We start from the raw sequence: 12,965 nt of genomic DNA on the forward strand, positions 1-12,965 counted from the left end.
TAATAATAGCAAAATATCCTTGCTGGAGTAATGTGTAATCAGAATGGAAATAAGGACAAGCCATCAAATTTGTGAATGGGCTGGAAAGGTGCAAACAGCAAATACCACTGATGGTTCATCAAAATAGAACTTTCAATGGTTACTTTAAACACAAAAACCTAGGGATCTCAGCATAGCAGTTAAAACTGAAATCATTTCAATGAATAATGAACCTTTCCCCTCAGAACAATATACAGTTCTGTTAATAGCGGGGTGTGTGACAGGGGTCTTGAGTGGTTTACTTACAATAATTATCAAACTGGTTTCACTATCTACAGAAATGTTATAGCAATACTTCATTATCTTCTGAAGTTAAAGTGTCTCCTGGACTTATTAAGGCCACTACTATAATGTATAATACATGTCAACACTGTAGTCTGAAACAAAATACATACTTTCACTCATAAGGACATGATACTTACACATGTTTTATTCAGACCAAATGACTTTCCCTAATATGTTCTTAATTGTATCACGGAGTTAAAAATGGCTGGTCAGAGGACATCCCAGAAGCACTGAATGCAAAGAAAGACCTAGCTGCATGTGGGGAGCAATGCAGGAATCAGTCTTGGACTGTGTGCCAATCCATCACAGAACCTACGCTGATCCAATTTAGAATCAACAATTAACTTAAAAAGCACATCTTTAGAGATGTGGGTAGAAAACATGTGTAGAAATGAGAAGAATATCCAGAGGCCACACAGGCAATCAGGTATGCAGTTGAAAGCAGGAAGCTAGTAAATGATGGAAATTACAAATATACTGACAAGGTCCTGTTACTGTTTAACTTAGGAGGTCTAAAATTAATTTTTACTGAATCATCACACACCATCAGTGTTACCTTTGATACCAGCCTTTTTTATAGCATATTCTACAAACATGCTTTTTGCATCTACAAAAATATGGGACCTAAGGATATTTTCTTCATATGTAAAAGATACAAAGAAGATATTTTAAGCATTCATATCTAATAGAAATAACTAGTGTAATGGGTAATTCACAAGTTGCTTAAATCAATCTATTTGTATTCTTCAGTTAATTAAAAATGGTTCTGCTTGGATCATAACTAGAATTAGGAAGTAACCCCACTTTTTCCTGCTAAATTTGAACAATTATACCAGGCTAGTTTGAGTTGCAATGTTTTTTACATCCACATGATGGAGCAGAGAGATAAAGAAAAATCCTGCATGTGCAAATAAGCAACATTTGGACATGATAATTTTTCTTCAAATCCATGAATTTAGACCCATATAATGCAATTTAAGGTTACAGAGCTCATCCCAGTAACACTGAGCAAAAGGTAGCAGCCAACTCTGAACAAGGCATGCTGCTTTACTTGCTGCATTCATGCGCATAACCACAATTACTCATATTGTGGCAATTTAGGGTGTTCATATACCTTAACAATATAGCAATATTGAAAGGAATTGTAGAACACACACTCAGGGGTGTAGTATTTTAAAGGCATATTAATATTTTGCAAAGGAAACTGTTTTATTTCTTTACGATTTTCTAGTAGCTTATATCTGTTAATTTATTCACAACTAGGATTGATAAATGAGGCCTACAAAGTCTTATTGCTCTCTCTTTTTCAGCTGTCCTAAGCAGACTCTAATTTTTATACTTCGGATATACAGTATAAAATGCATGAATAAACACAAAACTTTTTCTCCTGCCTCTTCTGCTACTCTAATTGCCTGGGATACAAATGTAAAAAAGGGGAAGTATTGGACTACAGTAGCAGACAACCCTCACAATGTGGTATGAGTATGAAATTTGAGTTATTTTGCTTTGGTCTACAAAATAAAGTGTATAAAAGGGGGAATAGGGTCATCCTGAGACATTATCAGGACAAAATGTATATAATATGTAATCCATTATCTGAAGGGCACATACAACCAGTTTGTTGCACAAATTAATGAAAATCTATCATTACATTCAGCTACTGGATACAAGTACAGATAAACATCTCACTAGGAAAAGTGCTTATATCAAAGGACCAGTCAGTACCTTTCCAGCAGACCATAAATCAATGATCCTAGATATAAACTGAAGTGGTATAAAGTTTTCAGTTTTTCTCTGGCATCATCTTGGGATCAGGAGAGGGGGACACTAATCCTTTTGGTGCCATTAAATGCTTTAAACAGGAGGCAGCATTGCCAACACAGTATGGTTGGTGGCTTTTTGATATTCAACAATGACACAATACAGCAAATTAACCTTTTTGCAAAATTCAGAATTGATACATTGAAGAGCAAACCTATTTTCTGTTAGCCAGCTACAAATCACATTTATTTGAACTTTCTATTTTGGAGATGTAAAAAGTATTCTTGTAAATACTCCACAATGAAAGTATCAAAAATGGACAAAGGCTATATGTTTTCATGAAGGAGAACTTTTATAAATCTCAACATAGGTTTGACAACTTCCTTCTGCCAGTATGCTACTAGCTTAAGGTAACTGATTTTTTGTTTTATTTAATGTTCCCTCACTAGATTTAAATAGATGTCAGTATACTGTAATAGAGAATAAACTAGATAACTTGCAATCTTATAAATTGATCATATATGATCAATATATTTTCTAACAAAAATCATTTTTATTGTTTTAAAAAGTTATTCATGTTTGTTGTACATGTAATTCAGTAATTAATATAGTTAATTCAAAGGTGGTCAAGGGAGATTGAGGAAAAATGTGGAGACACATATACTTCAATAATTTAACTGTCAACTTTTGTAATTTTTTGCTATAAATGGCTAATTAATTTCAGGCTGCTGCTTGTAAACATAATTGCTGTAAGCTTGAAGTTTCTGCCATGAAATTGGCAAACAGAGTTCCAGGAGGCTTTAAGCTTGGAAATTTAATTTTATAGTCTGGAAAGAAATAATTTTATAACATTGTAAATAACTTGTGTATATGTAATAAGTGGGAGCAGATACCATTTCATAGTTGTGTTCCACTGAGAAGGAATTTGATATGCAGTTTTTCATTAGTACTGACTCTCTCACATTAAGATCAAGATGTGACTTAATCCTTTCAAAAGCTGATTCTCACATCATAAGATACCAAAGTTGCTCAAACTAAAAAAGGCTTGGCTCTTAACTGCTACAAACACACAAGCTACTAAGGCATGTAACAAAAGTTGTTTCTTTTCTTGGCTTAGATCTGTTTTCATCTTTACAGTATGTTTACATCTTTAACATCAGTAGGAAAGTTGTGGAAACTCAAGGTAAGGATGTTCTTGTTTAGAATTTAAACACCGAGAGGCACAGCAGAAACCTTCCTTTCATAATTCCATTATTGTTTTGTATAACCAGAGAGACATTTTTTACATGTTGCTTATCCTATGTTTTGCAGTGAAGACTGAAAAAATTAATCGAATGATTTAATGGAGAAATAAAAAGTTTGATATAATACAAGCCAAGGTTAACCAATGCTGTACAGCAACAAACAATATGAAAAATGTCCTGAGACGAATCTCCCATTACTCCCGCTACATATTGTTTATACAGTCATTTGCTCAAAACATGTATTTTTTAAAAATATTTTAAAGAGGTAGCACACATACATAGGAATCTCGCTTTCCAAGGGACTATGTTTTTGAATTGAAGATCCGCCACTCCACCTCATTCATTGGTAAAGAGTACTACAGTAATCCCTCGCTATATCGCTCTTCGACTTTCGCGGCTTCACTCTATCGCGGATTTTATATGAAAGCATAACTAAATATAACAATGATTTCTCGCTGCTTCGCGGGTTCTGCGGACAATGTGTCTTTTTACTTCCTGTACATGCTTCCTCAGTTGATTTCATACAAGGGACGCTATTGGCGGATGACGGAGAAGCTAACCAATCAGGGCACGCAGTTAAGTTCTCCTGACTGAGAAGCTAACCAATCAGAGCACGCAGTTAAGCTCCTGCGTGCTGAATGCAGTGTTAACCAGGAAGTCTCGTCTCGCTCATTCAGTATCAACGTGTTTCGCTGTGTAAAGAGTTGTGCTCTTTTGTGTTTATCTTTGTGCATAGTCAAGCCCTTCATTATGGCTCCAAAATGATCTGCTGCTGCTTCAGGGGCCGTGCGCCCAAGCGCAAATGGAAGATGTTAACGATTGCCGAAAAGGTAAACGTTTTGGGTTTGTTGAAGGCTACGATTCTTTTTATTTAAAAAGTAGGAAAGCAATATAAGATCTACGGCCGCAGTGTCCTTTTAACCAGGGTGCAAAACTAGTTGTAAGTGGATGTAATAAGGCAGTAGTCTGGATGGAATCTGCTTTAGGGATTTGGATTGAAGACTGCCAGAAGAAGAACAACGGCAGTGCTACACAATTGCCTGAAGTGGCTCCTTTGGAAGAGCTGTAACGCTCTCCTTTGTTGTGCAGTAGAATTAAACTCATTGTTATCGGACAAGTCATTGTTGGTGAGTAACCATAATTAATTTTCTACTTACAGTACGTTTAGTGTCACTGTACACACATTTACTGTATACTATTTTTCTTGCATGGTACGGATTTATTCCTGGTGGCCTGTCTATCGTAATGGCTGTAACATATGCGATATCGGAGACACTCCATATCTTTAAAATAATATTTAGGTTTTACTGTATATAAACAGTGTGTTTATATACATAATTTCAATGAATCTTACCTAATATCTAAGAGAATACAAAGGGATTATGCTGTATAACTCTGCGGGGAATATTTATAAACAGTGTGGGAGAGTTTATAAGGGCTTAAAATATATAAAAATAACCATACAAACATATGGTTTCTACTTTGCGGATTTTCACCTATCGCGGGGGGTCTGGAACGCAACCCCCGCGATTGAGGAGGGATTACTGTATTCCCTTTTAGAGAAGGGTGTAAGGTGCGGAGGAATCACTGACAGATCATCAGTGATCTCATGTTTAACCCAAAATGCCAACAAAAAAACTTTAGGATAAAAAAATTCAGAACCCGACCAAATGTGTTACCTTTAATTGCATTTTCATGTGCTACTTTCACCATAGACAGCAGCTCCTGGTTTTTACAGTTTCTGGCATAATAGTAGGGATCATGACCAAGAAAGTCCAACAAAGTTACATCTGATCCATTCCTTAAAAGTATCTCCACGGCATCTTTGCAGCCAAACTCACAACCAATGATAAGGGCAGTCCTGCGGATGGAGAGTGAAGGAGCGAACATAATGAAACTATTTCATATTGTACCGTTACAATGAATGAAAAGATGGACAAAAGAATGTATACAACTGTAAGGCATATAAATCTGTGGTACGTAATGCTTTGTCTAAAATAAAATGCTTATGATTCACTTCATCAGCCACCATTCAATTTGTAATATCAATTCTATACCCTTATTTTATAAGGCAAGCATGTTACATTGGTAAGATAAAAAACAGTATACTTTTTATATAAATTAAATGTATTGCAATTATAACAAAACAACTCATTGTTCCAAAGGCATCAAAGCAGAACTCCAAAACAGAACACAATGAGAGCGTCCCACAAGTTTAAAAGAGAAAAGGGAAGATTAAGTACATATTAAGAAAAATAACTCATCTATATTCTGGCATGTTAGGAATCAATGATTGCTTGACATTTAAAATAACAGAAAGACTACGTAGTGGAAAATATTTTCAACCGAAAAAATAAGGAATATATAACAAACTCACTATCATTAGACATAGATGTGACACAGTGTAGGCAAACAACAGTGCAACATATCTATCTAAACAGAAAGGTGAGATAATGGGAACCAGAGCAGGGTTTTCATACCTTTTATTTCCAAATCCCTAATCATCAGACCACAACTTCCATCTGGAATTGAAGAATAGGGCAACTTCAAAACTAATTAATGTGTGAACAAAGCCAACTAGAATATGTATGACTGACTACTTTATTACTAATGGGTGAAGCTACGGTGGCCAAAGAGTGGAGCGGAGCCAGAAATGGTCAGAACATATTGATGAAGATTTTAGTCAAGGTAAGCAATTACCACGTTTTGTACAAGAAAACAAAGTCCAATTTTCTTTAAATTTTAATAACTATTGTACTAACTTGCATCTAGATGATACACAGCTCTGGTGATCACCATTCATTTTCAGTTCACTTTAAAAGAAATGTTTTAGATGATGACTGTACCAGCCATGTGCATTATGCACAGACAATGATAAAAAAAAAAAAAATCAACTGAATGATCACATCTCTGCACAAATAACATGATGGTATGCATGTGCGCTACAAGAGCTGACAGCCAACTGAAGTCAGAATGGGAAAATTCACTATAACAGTAAGTCACACTGTGTTTCCCTACTGCAGAATAGGTGAAGGAAATCTGTTGATGAGTGAGGCAGATCAAATCTACTCTGTCTTCAAATCCTGGAAATTAATCACACTTCACTGCTGCTAAAAATATTTATCTTGTCATTGACAAACAGTAGCTAAAAAAAGTTCAAAGCAAACTACCTGCCAGGGCAGCAATAATCCTAACATAAAGGAAGTTGTGTTAAGTTAAATGCAATGGTAGTAGATAATATGCCAATCAACACTGGCAGCAAGCAGCCTGCTGACTCATCCCCCACCGAGGAAGCTGAAGTCAAGTCAGAAGCAAAATTCTCAGAGCTGTAGTCTCTGCCTCGGAGTGTGGTGTCTGGAATTGTATAGAGTAAGTAATATAACGTTATTTGGAATGCATTCATTTCATGTGTGTGCCGTGTCTACAACAATTTGTGCAAATGTAGGATGACAAGAAATGCAAGGCAAGAAATGTTGAAAACACCTAAAACAGAAACTTTTTTCATGTTATAGTAATAATTCAAAAATTGTTGACATGAAGCATATAATGTGTGAAGACTGAAGTCCAAATATCAAATAAACACCTTCATAAAAGGTATAACAAAACAATTGTGCCTTTAATCAAGAATATAACCGAACAAAAAGAATCATTCAATTTACATGTTGCTGGCAATATGTTAAATCCGAAACCCAAATATCAAATCAACACAACCTAAATAGGTCTGCTTGGTTGGTGTAGAGGCAAGAACGGCTGCCTCATAATCAAGAGGTTGCAGGTTCAATCGCGGGTCCTGCTATTATTATTACTACTAGCAAAATACCCGCGCTTCACAGTGGAGAAGTAGTGTGTTAAAGAAGTTATGAAAAAGAAAAGGAAACATTTTAAAAATAATGTAACATGATTGTCAATGTAGTTGTTTTGTGACTGTAATGAGGGTTGCTGTCATCAAGGATTTGATTATCATTATTTCTTTCAATCAGATTTGCATAACAGGTTTCATTCATCGAAGTGTTCACTACCCAAATCGGTACTCGTGAATGTAATGGAAGGATTTTTCTAAAGAGAGGGGGGGGGATCAAGAGAGCAGATAGGCGTTGGTCGCTCAGTGCAAAAACCAGCTTCAAGAAGGAAAAGTACTGGGAATATGGCCAGAGGGTCATGCTGACTTGTTTTTCACTTCAAGGGGCTTCACTACGCAATTCTTATTTTTGTGTGCCTCCTGGTACCAGGTGTCGTCATCATCAGGACCAAGTGCAAAACAACACCGCGTCCCGTGGAAAGGTGTGTGTGCTGAAACTAATCACTTCTGTATACACTGCTTACACGTAAGCCGCTTTGGGCAAGGACGCTCAATTAGTATATAAGGGAAGGTTCCGCCCTCAGTTTCTTTGGAGGCTCAACCGTGGGGACAGCGCGCACCGCCCGGTAAATGAAAGGCTAAAAGGGTTGGTCCTTTGACAAGACTGACAAGCGGGCCCCCTCAGTCTACTGGTCTGGGATGATGGCTCTGGGTCTTTTGATGTATGTTACTGTATGTATGTATGTTATTGTAAGTATAAGTTTGTCTCTTTGTCTATAACCCATTCATATGTCAAGACTGACAAGCGGGCCCCCTCAGTCTACTGGTCTGGGATGATGGCTCTGGGTCTTTTGATGTATGTTACTGTATGTATGTATGTTATTGTAAGTATAAGTTTGTCTCTTTATTTCTATAACCCATTCATATGTATTTAAATGTTATAATTGATTAAGTAAACAAAATAGAAGTATTGGACCTCTTCTCTCTGATTCTTTGCCTACTTATGTTCTAATCCCTTGAACCATTTTCAGATAACAAAACATTTTGGCGTCACTTGCAGGATTTTGGGGAATCTGGTAAAATATTGAACTATTGAGTGAGGCAAAAAGAAATCAGAGATGTCTAAGAAAAGGATAAAAACCCTGGCACGGTTCCTTTACCTCTTCCCGGCTGGGAGGAAACGGTATGGGAATACTGCGCTAGAGAATTGAGACATGGGGGGGGATTAGCACAATATTGGCAAAGTTTAGGCCCCCCAACACCAGTGAATGTACGAGCTGCGCTTAAGAAATGTCAAGTGTCTGCAAAAGAACCCATAACGGGCTTGCAGACGCGGGGGTGGGTTTTAATAACGGCAGTTAGATGTCTGGACAGCTTGGTAGACGAAAAAGGGAGATTAAGAAAATGCAAATGGACTTGACGGATGTGTTAGGGCGAGCCTCAATGGCCGAATCAAAGGTAGCTGTATTATTGCCGCGGGTACAGAGAGCCGAGGAGTTGGCGGATGAGGCAGCCTTATGCATAGCCAAGATAAATACCTGGCTAAAAATTTGCGAGCAGCTAGCAGTACACGTAGCAATGTATAAAGAGAATGCCATATAGATTAAGCAACGATCGCTCAGTGTTAAAGTGTGTGGTGGCGCAGTGGTTAGCACTTATGCCATGATTCGAGTTTATTTGTGATTTATGTTGAAGCTTACATGTTGTTTGTTTTGAGTTAATATTCTCAATGACAGTTTAGTCTTTTGACGAGTGCCGTCTTGCTGTAGTATCGAACCGCGTGATTTCTTGATAGTTGGATTTGCCCTAATTCGCAGGAATGGATCGCCACGGAAGCAATTCCTCGTTGTCGCCGAGTCATTTCGCCAATGGAGTCTCCTTGATCTAGAAACCAGCGCCGTTTCGAGCTGAGTAGAATCGTGTTAGAGTTAACATCCGTTAACGTCATGAGAGGCTGTTTTATATTATAGTCTGATAAGTAAAGCAGCCTTCAGAAAAATGTAGGAGGATAGCACCAAAAAGAATAACAAGCGTTGAGAAGAATATAATGCGCGAAAAAGAAAAAGTGCACTGTATTTAACATCAAAGGTACCTGGCGCTCGCTAATGTCTGTGTATATGAATATGTCTGTGCTGAACTTATTCAATGTGTATGCCTGAGCATTAATTGTTCTCTGTGTGTGTGTAAATATGTTTGTGCTAAAAATGTGTGAGCGTGCCTGTTTGTTCTGTGGGTGCGTACGTGTGTTTGGGAGTAAGAAAGCAAAAACATGGAGACTTCTGGGTAATGTAGTTCAACTATGATTTGCTGAAGCTGCCGTGTGCATATAAACGTCCAGAGCTCTGAGTAAATATGGGTTAAAATAAATGTGAGTATGAGTAACATTTGATAAAATGAAGAATGCAATCACTTTTAGTAATAAGTGATAATAAGTAACAAAACTGAGGTAAAGTTGAATGTGTTAAAACAATGGTTTTGGGTGATTTTGTGTATGTTATATAGTGTATTAGAGGGATCCCTATGTGTGTGTGTATGTTAAATAGGTTTCAGTGTGCTTAAAAGAATATGTAAAAATATGTGTTGTTTGCAAGAATTAAATAATTGGTATTATTGTGAATGTAAATGTTGAGATTAAAAGAGCTCTTAATTCTAAATTAAAAAAAGATTTGAACAGGTGGTGTAAAAAGGTCTCCAGATTAAGCATATTATATGAGCACCCCTTTTATTTGAGTACTGGCCAGACTCTGATAAAAGGGAGGATTTTAATTAAAATGAGTAAATTTCGATTGAAGGAGACATTCTTTTACCAAAATGAAGCAGGTTATTGGTAATACTCCTTTCAAAGCCTATGTTGATTAGTGCTGCTTAGAAAGCAAAATTTACTGTATATTGGAGAGGCAGAGCACAAGGAAAGCTGCTATAATGTGAGGGTTACTTGTATGTGGTAATGAAGGTAAGTGTAAGTGACAATATGGTGTGCATTTGTTTGGTGATGGTCAAATGCGACAATGGTATGAAGAAGGGCATGTGGCAGTATAAAAACAGCCAATGCCAAACTGTAAGTGAAAGAAAGGGAATAAGGAGGGTTAACTAAGAGGAAAACAGACTGTACTCTTTGGAGTCAACATTCTGAAAACGTGTAATAAAACATCTGGAAGATAACAATGAAAGAATGTGCAAGATCAACTGTCTTTGACAGAAGGTTATGGGGAAAAGAAAATTAGTGTATATAATTGAAGTAGATTTGAAGTATTTTCTTAGTTTACCTGATAAACAAGTGGGTTCTTCATTCTAAATATGGGTAGAAATGTGCAAATTTCTTAGAGGGCTTTATAGTAAATAAAGACACATTTTGCATTATAGGGCATTTTGATATATTGATTTCTTTCCTCATTTCCTTTGTGTGTAATATTGACATGTTTGTGTGAAATACAGTGGAATACTGGGATCACAACAAAACTAATGGAAGGCTCACTTTTATACATGTATAGAAACTTTAAAAATGAACACCTTGTGTAAAAAGAAAAATGTTTTTAGGACTTTGCATAACTGAACAATGGTTTGTGATTAGATACATGGGGGAAGAAGTGTGGAGCCTAACCTTTTTGTTATTCAATGTCACCAAGGAAAAGATTGAGAATTTACCCGTCTAGATTGTGGATTTCTTTCTTGACTCTGCTTGATATGTTATGTTTAATTTTGTTTAAATTTTACATTTTGAAACCAGTTTAAATCTTGGAACAAATGCAGATAATTTGAATATTATGTCAATATTATTGGGACCAATTTTTGTAATGATTTATTATTGAGTACTTTTCCTTTTGTAATACATTGATTGACTTTATTTTAATAATGACTTGGGACATGTTTTTTTTTTAATTGAGTGGAAATTGCAACCGCAGCCAAACTGGAAACAGCTATAAAGGAGGACTTGAACTTTGTGCTTATCAATCTAAATTTTTACTCTGATTGTTTAAAGACAAATTGACTCAGACAAGCACAGACTGGATTGAACTGACCATTTGTTTCACTGCTAGCAATATTTTTAATAGGGGTACCCCCAACGAAACAGATCTGACATCTTATGACATATTGTTTTTTGGATCCATAAGTAGCTACCGATGAAGAATTAATATGCTGACTATTTAAATGAGCGTTTTTAAGTCTTTACGTCTGCAGGTGAAAGCTGTTTTTTTTCCTAGTGCATTGTATACAACAGCATTTGAAGTTGAACCAGAGATTGGGCTGTGATAAAGGTCTGCAGATAAACTAATTATCTGACTCCAAGGAGAACCCAGCCATACCAAAGAGGGAATCAAGTCATGAATCAGGCCATCGATCAGCTGACTACTGGACAACGCACTTCGATTCCAGTTCCAGACATCATGGATACCTGCTGCCAAGAGCTCAACTATGCTGGTGATGTTTGAGCCCAAAAGATCATCGTGGATTCCGAATCATAGATGACATCTGCCTACTTGGGTCCTTTTTGCTTGGGATGTTGGACCCCAACACCTGCTTTGGTCCTTATTAGAGAAGAAAATCTGTCACACTTTTACTCTGCAGGGCTCAATGTTCTTGCTGGAGCCTACTTTGACTGTCCACTTGTTTGACAAATGGCAACATCTTTTGGGTTAAAAGTATTTGAACTGTGAAAGATATAGAAGGGAAAGCTAATTATTTGTAAACAAAGCAGAATATAGGGATTCCTAAATAACATGTATTTAATGAATGTTTGTATTAATTCATAGTGGTTATTTTTATGAGATAATAAGTCACCTTTAAGGACCAATGATTTGGTTATTTGTAAAGCTAATCAGAATTGAATTTTAATCTAACATAAGGGATCTATTAGAGATTGTTAAGTGATTTTCATTGAAGGGACAATGCACTATTACTAGTCAGGGTCAGTCCAGTTTAGATATTTTAGGTTATTGATTGTAAGTGTTATAGTAAATAATGTAGAGCTTTACATTTAGGTACATTTAATTAATTGAAAAGAATAATAGTAAGCATATGGGATGACACACATGACTAGTATTTTGGGGATAAGGGACACATACTATAGGTCAGGACATCTATAGCTTTTAGAAGAGGATAAAACAGTTTAGGCTAGCATGTTGGTGATACAGGTCAAATGATTAACATCATGGCTTGATGAGTATATGTTATGGAAATCAGTGAAATGAAGTAATAATTTGGCCCATAGGAGATGGAGTGTCCTATACATACAGTGGTGAGTGTGAGGTCCGTGAATTAAAAAGCCCAAATGAAGTTTGAAGATCTCTGAAGATATGAATAAGCTTGGGTATAACCCTTGAAATTGAAATGAATGTGACCTCAAAAATGACCCAGTGATTTGCATTTTGGAAGTAGTGCTGACATCTTCCGAAGGGAGGATTGACACCTACTGTCCACAAGATGGCTGAATTAATGTGATAAAGGTGGCTCAAGGTTGAGACCACAGCTGGGTGTATATTTGGGCAATTTTATGAATGAGTGTATTAAGATGTGAGCATGGTGAGGTGTGTAAGGACTTTATCTCCGACTATCATTGTACACAGCGGTGGCAACCTAAAACTGAGAACTTTTGAGTTAAGATAAATATTTATGCCATCTGTATCATCACCAATAATATTAATTAGTATTAGCTTTATTTGAACCTGGGTATCATGGGGGTTCATGTTAGTGAAGCAGAAATTACTCTCTTAATAGTACGTTGTTGCTTGTTACTAGTTTCCTAATTAGTTATTACTAGAGTTGCTGTCAAACAGGTGTGCACCCAATTTCTTGAACCATGGACACCTTCAGTTAAAGATTCTTATTCTTTTCTTAAT

General features: G+C 36.5%; 1 protein-coding gene across 2 annotated transcripts in view; it reads right to left on the reverse strand.

Annotated features, from left to right (window-relative positions):
* The window catches only part of uacab (uveal autoantigen with coiled-coil domains and ankyrin repeats b), a 113,905-nt gene that overhangs the window by 17,543 nt on the left and 83,397 nt on the right, over positions 1 to 12,965 (reverse strand). For both annotated transcript variants that reach the window (XM_039773227.1, XM_039773228.1), the window contains exon 8: positions 5,009 to 5,190. In XM_039773227.1, the coding sequence (XP_039629161.1) occupies positions 5,009 to 5,190 (182 nt within the window). The remainder of the gene's footprint in view (positions 1 to 5,008; positions 5,191 to 12,965) is intronic.

The sequence above is a fragment of the Polypterus senegalus genome, chromosome 12 (genome assembly GCF_016835505.1).
Source record: "Polypterus senegalus isolate Bchr_013 chromosome 12, ASM1683550v1, whole genome shotgun sequence".
Classification (NCBI taxonomy): Eukaryota; Metazoa; Chordata; class Cladistia; order Polypteriformes; family Polypteridae; genus Polypterus; species Polypterus senegalus.